The sequence below is a fragment of the Pagrus pagrus genome (assembly GCF_965226575.1).
Source record: "Pagrus pagrus genome assembly, chromosome: 15".
NCBI classification, from domain to species: Eukaryota; Metazoa; Chordata; class Actinopteri; order Spariformes; family Sparidae; genus Pagrus; species Pagrus pagrus.
The window spans coordinates 27,077,282-27,094,104 of record NC_140199.1 but is presented as its reverse complement, the minus strand read 5'-3'; the positions used below and the strand labels follow the sequence as shown (position 1 = coordinate 27,094,104).

Below are 16,823 nucleotides of genomic sequence, written 5' to 3'. Positions count from 1 at the left end.
GGCCCTTCACACAGCAGGGGTCACACTGAGGAGCTCCATTCACCGACCATGACTGTGTTTTGTTCAACATGTCTCTTAATTTTGGATCTCTACCTTGCAAACGTGTAAGTTCCTCACGCATCCACATGTCAGTGGAGAGGTTTTCAAGTGCAGTGTTTTCATCACACACTGAGGTTGATGACTGAGACTGTTCCAATCCTTTAACTCATTGTTATGACATATTGAAATAAGTAGAGACGTGTTCCCTCCATCAATTCATTCATTTTCGTTTGCCAGATCGAATGGAATAATGGAATGAATAGGATGATACACGGACAGTCATCATCTTTATTGATTATTGATCACTGTCATCGTGGTTGGCGCACGGATTTCCACAGTCATTTTTTAAAATGTATTTATTTTGCTACCATGTGGCCCTACCGGGGCTCCGTGGTGAAGACATGTCAGGACCAGTGTCATTCCCTCTTCCATTCCCATTTCAGTCTGTCCAACTCAGCAATCCGCCCTAGCAGGGTTTGTAGCTAATTCTGTGGACAGTCCACTGACCAGGGTCATCACCGCAAGAATTCATCGTTGATTTCTAGAAGAAAACTTGCATGACTTCCTGTCTGAATGTCTAAAATGCAGTCACAACATCATCGTGTCACAACATCATCGTGTCACAAAACACAAATATGAGTAATTATTTGGATAATTTGTTCATTTGTAGGTTGAAAATGAGATGATAGTGATTAATGTGGAGGTATTTTTCCGAAGTCATATTGCACCGCCAGGTGAGATGTGGTCTGAACAAAGACATCATGAGCTGCCAAATCTCATGTATTGTGCGTGAGACTCACGCAAATGACCCTTTTCACACTGTAATATTATTTATAACGCTGATAATATGTCTTAATCAGTATTATTAAATGGGCACTGTGTAGTTTTGGAGAAGAAATCCATACTCCAAATTTTAATATTTACAATAATAATGAGGTAATAATACAAACTCAGAAATATATATATATATATATAAACAAAGTCAATCAGTATAAATTGTTGTAAGTTGTTATTTAAGGCTTTAAGGTCAGTTTGTTTATTCAGTTTATGATTTAGTCATGAAAACAAAGAGAGTTTGATTATTTAGTTTGTTTAGGCAGAAGAATATCAGCCAATGCTCATTAACATTTATTCTCTAAAACTACAGAGTGCTCCTTTAATTGTTATCATAATAGAGGATAAAAGCTCTGATCAGTTCTGTATTGTCTCCTGACAATGATGAAGGATGATGCTTTGCCGTTCGGTAGACATTTATTATTTATTTAAATGGTTAAAAACATCAGTTGCAACTCTCTAATGGCCGAATGTTTATAAATGAACGACAGTATTTATTAACCATTTACAAAATATTAATTACATCAATTGCAAACAATAAAAAATAGCTTATAAATAGTTTTAAAATATGTAATTGTTTATTTTAATGATATGAAGATATCAAAGACCCAGAAGAGATACCGGGGGCGTGGCCTCAGTGTCCTGGACGGTCGCGACGGTCCTGAGAACAGCCAATCAAAACTGGAGCGGAAGTGTGGGCGGAGCAAAGCAGACTGCTTGGCAAAATGGCTGCGACCATGAAGAACGTGGAAGAGATTCGGAATAGAGTAATTCTTGGGGAATTTGGTGTGAGGAATGTAAGTACCGTCTTCTTAATGGATTTATGACAACATGATGTGCAGGCTGACAGGTACAGGCCCGCGTCACCGTCACCGCGTGTGTGCAGAGCTGAGCACTAGCTGTCGCACACTTTACAGTGTGTGTGTGTGTGTGTGTGTGTGTGTGTGTTCGTTCAGGTAGGTTTGACATGAACTAACTTAATCAGGTTCATGTCGCTAAATGATTAGCGTCCGTACCTCGTGGGTAAATACACCATGAGTGTAAATACAAGTGTCACTGTAGAAGAGTCAGCAGGGCTGACATGTGTAGCATGACACTAAACTTCCTGCCATATGCTGTCTGGACTTAAAGTACGACATTCTTGTTCATAACATAATTTATATTGTTACAACACCTGTATTCAAAATATTCGTATTGAAACTAATGATTTTGCTCTGGTATAGTCGGCTTCCCAATATTACCCTAATGTTAATATATGACATCAGCCTTTATGTTAAAAATGTGTCCTTTTGTAGCTATTCAGTAGATGGTTAATGAAATCTTTCCTCATGTGATAAGAGTATAATATAATATCATAGTGACTGTTCGTCTGTTCAGAGAGTCTCAGCATGACATGCTGGCCAGTCACATGTACAGTCACAATCACAGGTACAGTCCCAGGTACAGTCCCAGGTACAGTCACAGGTACAGTCCCAGGTACAGTCACAAGTACAGGTACAGTCCCAGTCACAGGTACAGGTACAGTCACAGTCCCAGGTACAGTCACAGTCCCAGGTACAGTCACAGCCACAGGTACAGTCACAGTCCCAGGTACAGTCACAGTCACAGCCACAGGTACAGTCACAGTCCCAGGTACAGTCACAGTCCCAGGTACAGTCACAGCCACAGGTACAGTCACAGTCCCAGTCCCAGGTACAGTCACAGTCCCAGTCACAGGTCCAGTCCCAGGTACAGTCCCAGTCACAGGTACAGTCACAGTCCCAGTCACAGGTACAGTCACAGTCCCAGTCACAGGTACAGTCACAGTCACAGGTACAGGTACAATCACAGTCGCAGGTACAGGTGCAGACTGCAGCAGAATATAGAATATTTTAATATACTCAGCTCTGTTTTTTTTCTAACAGTGGCTGGTCAACTAATAATTTAATCTCAGTTAACTCTAATCAACAAGCTACATAAAAGTTGCATCCAATTTTACATGTCCAGCACCAGTTATGCAGTAGTTTGGCGCTTGTTGACTGTAGGGTCATTCCATGTCTACTCACCCAAAATCCAGAACTTCCCAGTTCACGTCATGGATCCTTGAAACAATGAATATTGAAACTCCCATTAAATTCATAGAAGCCTGAAAAATCCTACAGCTGTACTCCAAATACTTTCTCAGTTATGGATTTTTAAAGTTTGACCCTCTGAGCTATTTTTCAGCATTTTAGTGATTCTTTGTATGTGCATTCTAAACTTCATCAATTGCTTATTTTTACTGGATTCGGTCAAAATCTGTCCTGAACATCCAAGAGACACATGGAAACATGGCAACATTCATTCATTTAAACAATTGTTGCTGAATGGTTACAGTTATCAAATTGATAAAAATTTTTACCAGAACGAAGAATCTGTCACTTTCAAAAATTCAAATCTCCACTAGTTGTTTTTTTCACATATGGAAGTTATTTGGTCCGGCATAGAAATATTGAGTGCCACAGATCTTGTTAAATTTAAATTCAGAGCTGAAAAACCCACTTTTGGGTTTTTATGATTTTCCCAAGAAGGATCATTTTAATTTCCTTGAAACATTTATATTTCAAAGTGTTAATATTCATTGCACATATCAAAAATTCAAAGATGTTATATTACTCCATTTTTAATATTTTGAAATTAGCTAATTTTTCGTATTTTTCACTGGCTGTAATATAACATTCAGTGGTTTTATTTCATAGGTAGATATTTTTACTGTGTTGACTTCAAGGTTTTCTTTCTGTGTGATATCTATTGAGCCTGTTTTTCATTAGGCTCTGGAAATTTTCAAGTTACACCTTGGAGTAACAGCTGGTTGATTTATTTTTTTTTGTGTGTGTTGTTTTTAGGTTCATACATCAGATTTCCCTGGAAACTACCCCGGCTATGATGACACTTGGGACATGCAGAAATTTCAAAAGGTACGTTTCTGTCATTTTACAGCTGAAAGGTGCTTCTGGTGATGGGGAAGTCTTTTGGATCTGTCTGTAAATTCAGTTTTTCCAGACTCCATTCCATCCATCCAAAGTAGTCCAGACGTCCCTTTCCCCAACAGCATTCTCCAGCTCCTCATAGGGGGTCCCATGGTGTTCCCAAGCACGATGAAATATTTTATATGAACCACCTCATCTTGCTCCTTTCAACTTGAAGGAGAAGTAACTTTACCCTGAGCTCCCTCCTAGATGTCTTACCTCATATCTCTACGGGTGAGCCCAGACACAGGGTTTATCAGTGGACAGGGTAGTGAGACCCCTCCAAGTCCACAAGTATGTAGACTGGATGAGCAATAGAAAGGACTTAAGTAACCTTAAGAGAGATGCACGAAATCAGATCTACAAAATATCTCTAAATCTATATCTTAAAAATGTATTTGTACCTATCCATAAGAAGCTTAGGAGGTCAAACTGAAACATAATGTTAAATGACTAACAAGAAATAGTGAATTTACTCTTATTTTCAGTCAAACTTAGTTTAAAGTGTCATGAGTGTTTTGAACCGATGAGTACTCAGACTAATATGTGATTGCACTTCTATTACATGAAGATCTCCTCTCTGTTTGCAGAACTTCAGAATCGACATAGTGCATCTTGATGAGAGCAGTATGGAGTTTGACATGGTGGGGATTGATGCAGCCATTGCCAATGCCTTCAGAAGGATCTTACTAGCAGAGGTGGGAGTCCCATTCAATCAGCTATTTTCAGCTGTGTTATGTCTCATATCTATAAACTAATCAGGTTTTTTAAAGCCATTTTCTACCCAGTTTGTTTTGTAAGTGACATATATGGAACTTGATGTGAAGACATGGTCAATTTTGTGCATCTGGGCAGTTTGTGAGAAAAGTAGTCTAAGTTTTTTTTTATTTTATGGAAGTTTATTATGAGAGCTTTGCATTATCTTTGCTTGTAGGTGCCTACCATGGCTATAGAGAAGGTGTTTATCTATAACAACACATCCATCGTCCAGGATGAAGTCCTGGCCCACAGATTAGGCCTTATCCCCATCAGAGCTGACCCTCGCCTGTTTGAGTACAGGAACACTGGTAAGACTACACAGTGACCCACTCATAATGCAGTAGAACAGCAGCAGCTATGAAATGCTGATTTAACATGTACATGGTACAATGTAATAACAGCTGTAATCTACTGACTTTTACACCTTATTTCTCACCACCTACTTGCTCCAAATAATGGAGGCACTAGGCAGATTTGTTGCATTCATACTATGAGCTGAATTTGTATTTAGAATTTTAGTCTAAAACATTCAAAAAATGAACTTATGTTATCAACAAAAATTGAAGACAACAGTTTAGATGTATTGGCAAAGACGTCTGTGTATAATGTGCTAGAGATGTGTTCTGACGTTTGCATGCTAACCCGCTGTGGTTACTCCCCGCTTCTTTGACAGTGTAAGCTTAGGGGAAAGTCTTTGGGCCTCTGTGCATCACAAAACATTGCAATTACACAGTTGGGCCACTATGTTGAATTGGCTTCAAGGCCCGGTGCTGTTCCTGAGGTTTTGAAAGGGCCATTTAGATCCACAGCTAATTGACTTACTTGCTAACGTCAAGTAGTCACTACAGTCAAAGATATCTACAGGGAGACTGGGTGGCTGCCTAGGCGTGATGCGCGTGTAGTTCTGAGCTCCGTCTCACAAGTCCTATAATACACGAAATATCCTACAATTCAGAAACTATTGTAGTTTAAATTACGTCTAAGTATCGCTACAATATGTCGAGCGGGAGAGGAGCGAAGAATAAATCGTCTACGGACGAGACAGCGGGCAAAAAGAAAGGTTCGGGCCAAGAACCGGAGGATACTTCAAACGCAGCCATCTTGTTAGCATTGCGTGAGCAAGAAGAAAGGCTAACCGGAAAAGTTAAGCTGGCTGTGAGAGAGGCAGTAGAGGAATTGCTTGCCGGTGAAATTCAAACCCTGAAAGCTATGATTGAAGCCTCCAACTCGGCAGTGAACAAACTCAGCGAGGAGATCACACAGCAAGCCGAGGTCGGTAAAAAGCTGCAAGGGAGGCTAGACGCTACATCGGCTAACATCAGAGCGGTGAAACACGATGTCGGTGACCTCCAGAAAGAGCTGCTGAACCTCCGACAGAAAGTAGCTGAGATGGAGGACAGATCACGGAGGTCTAACCTCCGACTTGTCGGCCTGCCAGAGTCAGCGGAGGGTGAAAATGCCATCCAATTCTTACAAGATAACCTGTCCGTGTGGATCCCCTCCCTGGCCGGGGAGAAGATTGAAATTCAACGGGCTCATCGTATATTCACCACCCAGGACAGGACCAACCGTCCGCGGACACTCATCTTCCGGCTACTTCGTTACCAGGACAGGGAGAAAATTCTCAACGGAGCCAGAGCCCTAAACACTGCGCCGATACATCAGACTTCTAGAGAGGGGCGGACATCGACATCCAGGCTGCTGTTTTTTCCTGACTACAGCAACGATACCGCGCAGAGGAGGAAAGCCTTCGATGTGGTGAGAAAACAGCTTGCCAACAGAGGGCTGCGGCCGTTCCTGAGATACCCAGCAACCCTGAAGGTTAGACACAACGGCTCGCTGCACCTTTTGGAAAGTGTGGCGGATGCGGAGACATTTATGGCCATGCTCGACCGCAGCCCTCGCCCTACATCCAGTGAAGCCGGCACCCCCCGCGTCTCTTTCTCCACCATACCTGATGACGAGGGACCCTCAGCGGATACTTCTCCCGCTCCAACTTGACCCAAACAGAGCAATACTGAAGGTGTCATGCTGCTTACCCTCTTCTGGACTGCACTGAGTATTTGACATAAGCCTACTTAAGAGGTAATGTGTATAGGACTTTACTTTACACGTTTATGACCTTATGTTTGAAGTTTTACAAAGGCCATTATAGGACACTGTGGACACTATGATAAACTATAGTTTTGATAGTGGGGATTTGGCACAATTGATGATGAGTGCTTCCTTTTGTTTTCACCCCTCCCTTTTCTGTATCATGACCATTTTTTTAATTTTATACAAGCATACTACCTCTTAATACTGAGTAAGTCACTTTTAAGTATTCAATTCAGGTTAATGTTGACTGATTCTGAGGTGATAACCTTATTAGAACTCAATTTTACTTTGCAAGCTGAAGGATAATGTTTCTGATACCCATACGGACTCGGACAGGAGACGTGTATCGCTGTTGAAAGCCACAGCTAGTCAATAAGAGAGTTCCCCTTTTTTATTCTTTTTTTTAATTGTTTTCTTCTCCATCCTAAGAGACCATTTATCATCTCTTGCGGATGGAATGTTTTGTTGTAATTGTTCTGTGTTTGCTACCAAAGCCTTGCCATTTATGTAGATACTGTTGTACATTTTTTTTTTATCTGTCTGTTTCACGATTGAGGAGTACCATTTTGTGTAGACCTATAGGTGATATCCTCCAGTTGATAAGATGGCACAAACCTGAATAGGAATAACTCCTTTAATGTAATGTCGTGGAATGTACGGGGCCTAAATTCTCCAGTAAAACGCACCAAATGCCTAGAATTCCTTAAACGTAAAGAGATCTCCATTGCTTTGATCCAAGAAACACATCTGAAAACAAATGATATTCATAGGTTTCAGAATAGATTTTACAAGTGTGTTTCTCACTCTTCTGCGACAAGTAGGACAAGGGGAGTGGCAATTTTATTCAGTAGGAAGTTAGGGGTGCGGGTGGAAAAATCCGGCAGTGATGACATTGGTAGACTGACTTATGCCTGTGTTACGATTAACAATACTAAAATTTGTCTTGCATCAATATATGGCCCAAACATCCACGATCCAAACTTCTTAAGCACAATTTCTAATATTCTTTTAGACTTTCCAGGTTATCAGCTTATAGTCGGGGGGGATTTTAACCAGGTGTGTGACACGAACTTAGACAGATCGGTAAATTCAAGTTCAACTCAGGACTCCCCTGGTGGGATTAACACCTTTATTTCTGAGCTTAATATTATTGATCCATGGCGCTTAAGGAACCCTCTAGTTAAGAATTATACCTTTTTCTCAGCCAGACACAAGACATTTTCGAGAATTGATTATATCTTTGTTTCTGCCTCCCTGAATCATTGTATCAATTTCACTGATATACTTCCTATTGTAATATCAGATCATGCCCCTGTACTATATAACTTTAAATTCCTACGGACCCACAGTAAAGATACACACCGGTGGCGTTTCAATACAACATTACTCCAGAATGCAGAATTTTTGGAAAAACTGAGAAATAATTTGAAAGTATTTTTAGAAATTAACTCAGAGACAGCAGCCTCACCCCAAACACTTTGGGAAACAACCAAATGCTTTATAAGGGGAGAGGCCTTGTCGTTTGCCTCCCATCTGAAGGCGACCAGGAGGCGCAGGGTTACGCAATTAGAAGATGAGATACGAACTTTGGAATCGGGCCTAAAACAGCAGTTTTCTGAACAAAAACATTCAGCTCTTTCTGCCCTGAAATTTGAGCTGAATAATTTGCTCAAGGCTAAAGCCGAGTTTATAATTCATCGTACGAGACTCACATATTATGATCAGAGCGAAAGATCAAGCAAGCTTTTAGCTGCCAGATTAAAACAAAATGAATCCTTTTCCACCATTAGTGCAATCCAAACATCATCTGGATCTATTACCTATGACCCGGGTGAAATAAATAATACTTTTGCAGAATTTTATTCCCATCTTTATACAGCGGACCCTGCTCCTGACTTGGCTGACCTTAAATTGTATCTGTCAGAGCTTAAATTGCCATCACTGACTGACAATGATGCAGAATCCCTTGAAACACCACTGACTCTTCTAGAACTTAAAGAGGCATTGAGATCGATGCAAAAAGGGAAATCGCCTGGCCTTGACGGGCTGCCTCCAGAGCTGTTTTTGGAACTGTGGGATATCGTTGGGCCATTGCTTTTAAATTCTCTTAACTATGCTTTAGACATTGGTTTCTTCCATCGTGACCAGAATACATCTCTCATATCAGTACTACTCAAGAAGGATAAACCACCTTTGAGATGCGGCAGTTACAGGCCAATATCACTTATCACAACAGAATTGAAGCTTTTTGCCAAAGTGTTAGTCAGAAGACTTGAGCCATGTGTAGGTAATTTAATTCATTGTGACCAAACAGGTTTTTTAAAGGGGAGACTTGCATCAGACAACGTCCGACGCCTTTTGCATATAATACATGCGTCAGAATCGGATACACACCCCGCAGCTATATTCAGCTTGGATGCACTAAAAGCCTTCGATCGAGTGAGCTGGACATATTTGTGGGAGGTTTTGGAGAATTTTGGATTTGGCAAAAATTTTATATCAATGATCAAAACTTTATACACCAACCCTTGTGCAGTTGTACAAACAAACAATATTCTGTCTAAAACATTCCCTCTGCAGCGTGGAACTCGGCAAGGTTGCCCATTGTCCCCGCTCCTTTTTGCTTTGTCACTCGAACCGTTAGCCCAGATGATTAGATTAGACCCGCACATCTCACCCATCAGTATACAAGGTACACAACATAAAATTTCGCTTTACGCGGACGATGTATTACTCTTTTTTACTGACATTTCTGATTCTCTACCTCAAATACTCAAAGTCTTCATGCGGTTCAGTCTATTTTCTGGTTATAAAATTAATTGGGATAAATCTCTGCTCATTCCTTTAAATGCCCCTGCAAAACACCTCACTTTACCAGTCATTCAACATATTCAATGGCATAACTCCGCATTTACATATCTAGGCATAATTATAACCAATTTCTCAGATATATCACAAGCAAATTACAATAAACTTAAAACAGAGATTGCATCGGACATTCAGAGGTGGTCTGATCTCAAGATGTCACTGCAAGGCAGAATCGCGATATTGAAAATGAATGTACTCGGCCGATTGAATTTCCTGTTCTCTATGATCCCTATGCCTCCGCCACCTAAGTACTTTGAGGAACTACAGTCCCTGACCACTAAATTCATGTGGAATGATAAAAGAGCTCGTATTCGTCTACGCACGTTACAGCGACCAAAACGTTCTGGAGGCTTGGCAGTACCTGATTTTAAATTATACTACTGGGCATTTCAAATAAAGCAATTGACAAATTGGTGCAATGAGAATGTTGTCACACCCTGGCGTCAGATAGAGAAAGAGATGGTAAAACCACATAGGATGATAGATATACTATTTTGTGGGTTTAAATCTAGATTTGTGTGTAGAAAGTTTGGGCCAATCATAGGCAATTCCCTGAAAATTTGGTTTGCTGTTCAGAAACATATGGGATGTAACATAAAGCTCTGTGACCGCTCTCCTGTTTGGTATAACAACAATCTATTACAGCATTCTGGTCCCTATTTTAATGACAGTTGGGCTTCTGGAGGAATTTACACTCTCCAAGACCTGTATGACAGAAATGGTTTGATTTCACTCCAGGAGCTCAAAGAACGTTATTCTCTCCCTGGGTTTCCTTGGTTCTTGTATTTCCAGCTGAGATCTGCAATCCGTGCCCATGGAGTCCCATGGGATTCACCTTTACCCTCTCATCCGTTAGAGACTTGGATTTCCTTTCAAACACCTTCTACTGGATTAGTGTCCGTTATCTACAGTGACCTGCTCTCAAAAGGTGTTAAACCTTTGGGAGTGATCAGTTCTTGGAACCGTGAACTTGAGGATCAGGGTTATGACCTGGACTGGGACAATATTTGGACCAACATACCCATCTCATCAAAGAATCCAGCACATCAACTTATTCATTACAAGTTTGTGCACAAATTTTATGCCACACCATACAGACGTTTTATAATGAAGCTGACAGAAGATCCCAACTGTACAAAATGTGATCAGAATATTGTTGGCACATACCTTCATGTTTTTTGGGAATGCCCCTCTGTGTCTGGCCTCTGGTCTAAGGTGCGTAGTTGCCTTGAAAATATTTTGGGATTTTCCATTCCTATGCACCCCCCCTACTTCTATTCAATGATGACTCCATTCTTAGTGGCAATACCAGATTGGCACATAGGAAAGTCATATTTGCAGGATTGACTGCCGCTAAGAAGACTATAATACATTCATGGTTTTCCCCAGACAGCCCATCGGCAAAAGAATGGCTAAACCATTTTAGAGACATTGCTCTTTTAGAAAGGTCATTGGCTGTTATACATAAAGCGCGAGCATCTACTGTGCAGGCTTGGGATGCTCTTATCGGTTCTCTTTCTGACATAACTTTGCTTGCTCGCATATAAGGTGTTACTGTGAATTATGTTGTCTGACTGCAAGACTCTCCTCACATAGGTCATCTAATGCAATGGGCTCCCACTGGTGGATCCTTTTTTTTTTTTTTTTTTTTTTTTTTTTAATGAATCTTTAATGGCGGGCAATGGCACTATGTTTGTTTGTAATAAAATGTTCAAAATGTTCAATAAAAAGTTTGTCACAAAAAAAAAAAAAAAAGATATCTACAGCAAACAGTTTATAGAGCAGCAGTTAGGGGTTATGCTGCCCCTATAGTTTTGGAGCTACCTTTGAATTCTGGCCATTTCTTACAAATGACCCCTTTTAAGGTATATTGACATGATATGCATAAAGGTTCATGTGATTGATTGACTGATCATCTCATCCATCACCTCAAAATAACATGGTGTTCTGGCGATTGTACAGTGATTATAGAGAGTAGTACATACGTCTCTAACCAACCATGTTTAGTCGGTACAGATGCTGACATGCAGAAAGCACATTAACCATATAACAGACATGTACCCATTTTGGCTTTTGGTCGCGTTACTCAGAGAATTGATTTGAATTAACTCCAGCTGGTAATATCTACCACTAGTGAGCTCAGTAGATCTCGTTTGTCAGCCAATCCAAAATGGAAGCGACTATTGTAACCAAAGCCTAGATATGAGGAACATGATAGCTACTAATGTGTAATACCAAGTTCTCAGATATCAGTATTGTTAAAAAACTGCTATTGTTGTTGTTTTTTACAGTTTTATTTTAGGTTTGTCAAATATCACATCAACATCAACAGTGCATCAAATATTATAAGACAGAAAACATCCAGTGTTAAGCTCTGCCTCTGTCTGTCATCCAGAATTCATAGAACCATAGTTACATACTGTGCGTAAATCTCATTTAACATGTGGGGTTATGCTGTTTATTCCAGGTGAAGAGGCTGCAGAGGAGGAAGGTTCAGAAATAGACACAATTCAACTACAGCTGAAGATTAAATGCAGCAGGAACCCCCGAGCCAGCAAAGACTCCTCTGATCCACGAGAGCTGTATCTGAACCACATGGGTAGGTCTCAGGTGACGCCAAGTGAACCAACGATTGCTGGTGTTGTTTGCAGATACAAACAAATGAGTGATTGTTGAAAATGATCAGTTAGACGAGGGGGAGTGCATATCTATGCAAGAAAGAATATCCCTGGATAAGTTCGAACATCAATGTGACCAACGATCTGTCTCGTCTCAGTTTATTCCAGGGACATAAAGTGGGTCCCCATTGGGAACCAGGCAGATGTGTTTGCAGACTCCAGCATCGGACCGGTACATGATGACATCTTGATAGCTCAGCTACGACCAGGACAGGAGCTGGACATTATCATGCACTGTGTCAAAGGAATTGGTAAGAGCTTTTCAGGGTCTGAATCTCAGCACATTTTGACCTTCATGTTTCTGTAGTTAAATATATATATTTAATATAAATAATAAGAAAGTTACAACTCATCTCAGTGGGATACCTTACTTTTTCATATGCTGCATACTTCGACACATACTACATGTGCTTTGATCATGTTATCAGTCCAGACACCCAGATACTGAAGTGTGTTCTCGGTTCAGGTAAGGACCATGCTAAGTTCTCTCCAGTGGCCACAGCCAGCTACCGCCTCCTCCCAGAGATCACCCTGCTGGAGCAGGTAGAGGGGGAGAAGGCTGAACGCTTAAAACGTTGCTTCTCACGAGGAGTTATCGACCTGGAAGATGTTAATGGTAAGAAAGACCTAATCTGAAATCAAATAGAATCCAACTCTACAGAGGACATGATGAAAAAACTAAATATGTGGACTTTTGGTCTGCAGGCGGTACTCCGCATGTATGTAGCACAATTCCACTTTAGCAGCTGGTAGACTTTTCTTTAATTGAGAGAGAGACTTGATATAACAAACACCCAATTATATAGCAATTTCCGCAAGGGTTCAATGACTTGGGAAATACAGGAAAAAACAGTTTACAATCTTAAATTCGCAACATTCCATCATTTATATGACATAAATATCTTGGTCTGTTTTATTCAGTGATCAAGCAAGAATGGAAAGATTTTAGGATGGCAGTTGAGTTTAATTCTTGTTCAGTCTGCAGTGAGCCGCTGGATCTGTAAATATCACCATTGTATTCTTGTGTCATCCACCTCAGGGAAAAAGGTTGCCAAAGTGGTGAACAGTCGACTGGATACATGCAGCAGGGAAGTCCTCCGACATGATGACTTGAAGAATGTGGTGAAGCTCGGGAGAGTGCGAGACCATTTCATCTGTATGTTCATATATTTAATTACTACTTTAAAGACAGCGTTCAGACTCTGCAGCACTAAAATTCATTAAATCCCTGTAAATTAAACCAGTAATGAGAGTCAGGACTCACCTATAAGGAAAAGTTTTAAGTTGAGAATTTTGAGTGGAGATCAATGCCATTCTAATGAGGGTCATTCCAGACCATCTCACCTAGGTTCATGCATTTTCTTGAAAAAAGTCATGTTGAAACTTCTTTTAATTTCATGTGACCTAGCAAAATCTTATAGCCGTACTCCATATACTTTTTTTAATTGCGAATCTTTGTTTGTTTTGCAACTGAAAACCCCACTTTCTAAGGTATTTTGACTATATATTTTCCCAAGAAGGACTTCTTTAATTGTCTTGAAACTTTTCTGTGAAAGTGTTAATATGCAATGCAAGCTGTAAGGTGTAACTTGCAAATGTCCTGATCCCAAAGAAAAGCAGGCTCAATAGTTCTGTGAAATAACAGCTGGTGCTCCCTTGACTACAATGACTTGTTTCTATTGCTCCACCTGGTCAGTCAGCCAGATAAGAAGAAATGAGTAATGTTGTCATGTGACTCTTCTGGTTCTTCAGTTAAAATCTCTGTTGTGGGGAAGTCAAGTTATATCTTATATTGTAATTTCTTAAATGCATGTCCATAAAGTGATTTGTATTACTTATGTTGATGGATCTGCTTTCTCATACAGTTACTGTGGAGTCGACTGGCATCCTGCCTCCAGATGTCCTGGTCACAGAGGCCATCAAAGTCCTCATGGCCAAGTGTCAGAGGTTTCTCAATGAACTGGACTCTACTGACATGAAGTGAAATAACTGAGCGTGCTCACACCCACCATAAAGGTTCTGACACTGATGTACGCCACAGCCTATCGGGTTGAATTGATGATACTGTGCTCACAGTTGAGTAGCTTTGTCTATAAAACTGACACTGAATAATCAGAATTTGCAAAGCCGATGTTATCATGGTGGGTAGACTTGTTTGTAAGTATGTATATACTGCTGTCTCTAGTTTTTTATATGCCGTTCTTGAGTTGTTGAGCTCAGTTTTCTTTCAAAAGACATGAGGAATTTAATAAAAACATCATCAATAGCATTCCCAAGGCTGTGTGTTTCTCTACAATAAAGCCATTCTCATTTATCCCAATATTCCACAGATTGTATTTTCCTATCATATTTTATTGGGAGCAACACAACATCATGTCATTTCGGTGTATTTGTTGGCTGATAACAAGGAACTGCAGCACAGAAATGTTTGACGTTAGAGACAGAGTCTCCATTTTCTTAAATTGGAGACTTAAATTGCCCCCGAGGACAAATAAAGTATTTAGAATTGAACTGAATTTGCTTTTCCACTGAAAATGTTCCATTTCAACTGTAAAATGTCCTACACAGTGCACTATGGGCCACAGCCAGACGCACAACACAAATAAAATGTGTATTTATTTCCATATTTTATTTATTCAGTTAGCAATTATACCTGCAAATATTTTGCATCATGAAAACCTTTCACATAGTTTGATATTTCAATTCCAATGGGTTCCTGAGCAAAAGTTGTACAAATAACATTTTAAAAAACATCTTCGTCGAGATACCAAGCATGACCCAAGTTTATGCCTTTACGCCAGCGACAGCTGTCACTGCAGGCATAAAGTTTTACACTAGTCCATCCCATTCTCATGAAGGCAATTGAGGGAATTTCTTCAAATTTGGCACATGCATCGTGGAAAGTGACAAAGTTACGGTTTTTGCTCTAAATGACATAATTACATAATCACCATCAGTAAATAGAGGACCCTGTCTGACTCTCACTCACGGGGAGGGATGCTGTTTTCTGGGGGAAAGTTAACTGAAGTCTCGATCAGGAGGGCTGACTGTCGCAGTGATTTTTTTCAATAGCCTACAAGTTTCCAGAGACAGTAACTACAACAACACAATAATGGAAGGCATCAAAGACATAGTTAAAGTTTTTTGCTCTAAATCATGTCACATAATCACCATCATTCAACTGCAGGAGCCGTCTGGCTCCGTTGCCGGGGACTGACGCTGTTTTTCAGGCAGAAATGTGACGAAGAGTCGGTAGGACAGACAGGATGACAGAGGCTTTTCCACGTATGGATGCGGTATTTTTAAGTTGGCAAAGACAGTTACCACATTACTGTTGTCTGGTCCTGTAACGTTGCTTTGTGGGTTGAAGTGTGTTTCATTTGTCTTTTATTTGATGAGTGAAGGATCTGTTTAGTTATCAGACTGTGAACACCATCAGACCGACACACCCGTTCCGCACTGCCGGCTTTTCAATTCACACAGATGCCAGCTCACCTCTGCTGCGGCTCTGATACTACCTCTGGAGGCAGATCAGAGTCGGAGTGAAAGCGTCCCTGTGTAACTTTCACACAGACAGCGAGGCCGAGTATCAGCGCACGATTCCCCCCACTGAAAGGGCAGTGTGAAAGGGGCTACTGAATTGGTGACTCGAATCTTGGGTCTCAATCTTGAAGCTGTGTGTGAAGAATCAACATTTTACAATTTGTAGCTTCTTTGTGTTTAACACAATCAGATTTATACAAGGCATTTGATTGGTTTTTGTTTCTCTTAATGAACTTAAACACTAACAGACATACAGCAGTAGTCCAACACAAGCTCATTGATCACAAGCGATTGTTGTTGCACCATGTGACAAAGCTCTCTATCAGTCAAAAATAGTCTCTTAAGAATGTTTCTTACTGGAATCAAACATGTCAATATAGTGATAATAATTTCACCAAAGTCAAGTGGTGCACAGCCTTTAAACAACTCTCCAGTTTCCTTGTTGAGAGGATCAACAATGATTTGAGCACAAGGCCTCTCCCTGCTGATTGAACCAGATGTAGCAGTTCATACGCCGGTGCCTTCTTCGGATATACTGTAGCTATTATTATTGTACTGTACTACAGGCCCAGAAAATTCAAACAAGAACAGCAAACACAAAGACATCATTGCTTTCTCAGTTCTGACTTCAGTCTGCAGAGGTGAGCTCAGGTGAGATTCTCAGGGACACAGCAGGAGCTTCATTGTCAAGATGCCCAACATCTGTAAAACAGAAAGGACTCGTGCACTTCTCGATAGAAAGTATTCAACAACAGATGATAATATCAGCTGCTCCTATCTTAAATATCCTGTTCATACACAGACACATGATAAAGACCTGAGGAAATAGATCATCCTCTGTGCTTATGATTCTCCTTTATTAACAGACACTCAGGTTTGTAAACTCGTTTATGTTTCGCTCCCATCAGTTCGGTTTTGTTTCCGATTAAAATACTTTTCCTCCATTACCAGCTGATATACTCAGTCCCTTGTGAAGGCTCTTGAATTGTTTCACTTTCTTAGTGCACGCAGCTAGCGC

The 16,823-nt window shown here is 40.5% G+C and overlaps 1 protein-coding gene across 1 annotated transcript; it reads left to right on the top strand.

The window, feature by feature from the left end:
• Positions 1 to 1,556: 1,556 nt before the first annotated feature.
• On the top strand, positions 1,557 to 14,531 carry polr1c (RNA polymerase I and III subunit C). The gene is made up of 9 exons (XM_084375173.1): positions 1,557 to 1,670; positions 3,738 to 3,809; positions 4,451 to 4,558; positions 4,795 to 4,927; positions 12,052 to 12,183; positions 12,361 to 12,513; positions 12,729 to 12,878; positions 13,302 to 13,418; positions 14,128 to 14,531. Exons 1-9 carry the CDS (start codon positions 1,599 to 1,601, stop codon positions 14,244 to 14,246), a joined length of 1,056 nt encoding a protein of 351 aa, XP_084231299.1. The 5' UTR covers positions 1,557 to 1,598; the 3' UTR covers positions 14,247 to 14,531.
• Positions 14,532 to 16,823: the final 2,292 nt, after the last annotated feature.

Coding starts and splice junctions, on each gene's coding strand:
- polr1c (XM_084375173.1), top strand. CDS start 1,599: ATGGCTGCGACCATGAAGAACGTGGAAGAGATTCGGAATAGAGTAATT. Junction 3,810..4,450: donor ACATGCAGAAATTTCAAAAG/GTACGTTTCTGT, acceptor CTCTGTTTGCAG/AACTTCAGAATCGACATAGT. Junction 12,184..12,360: donor GCTGTATCTGAACCACATGG/GTAGGTCTCAGG, acceptor GTCTCGTCTCAG/TTTATTCCAGGGACATAAAG.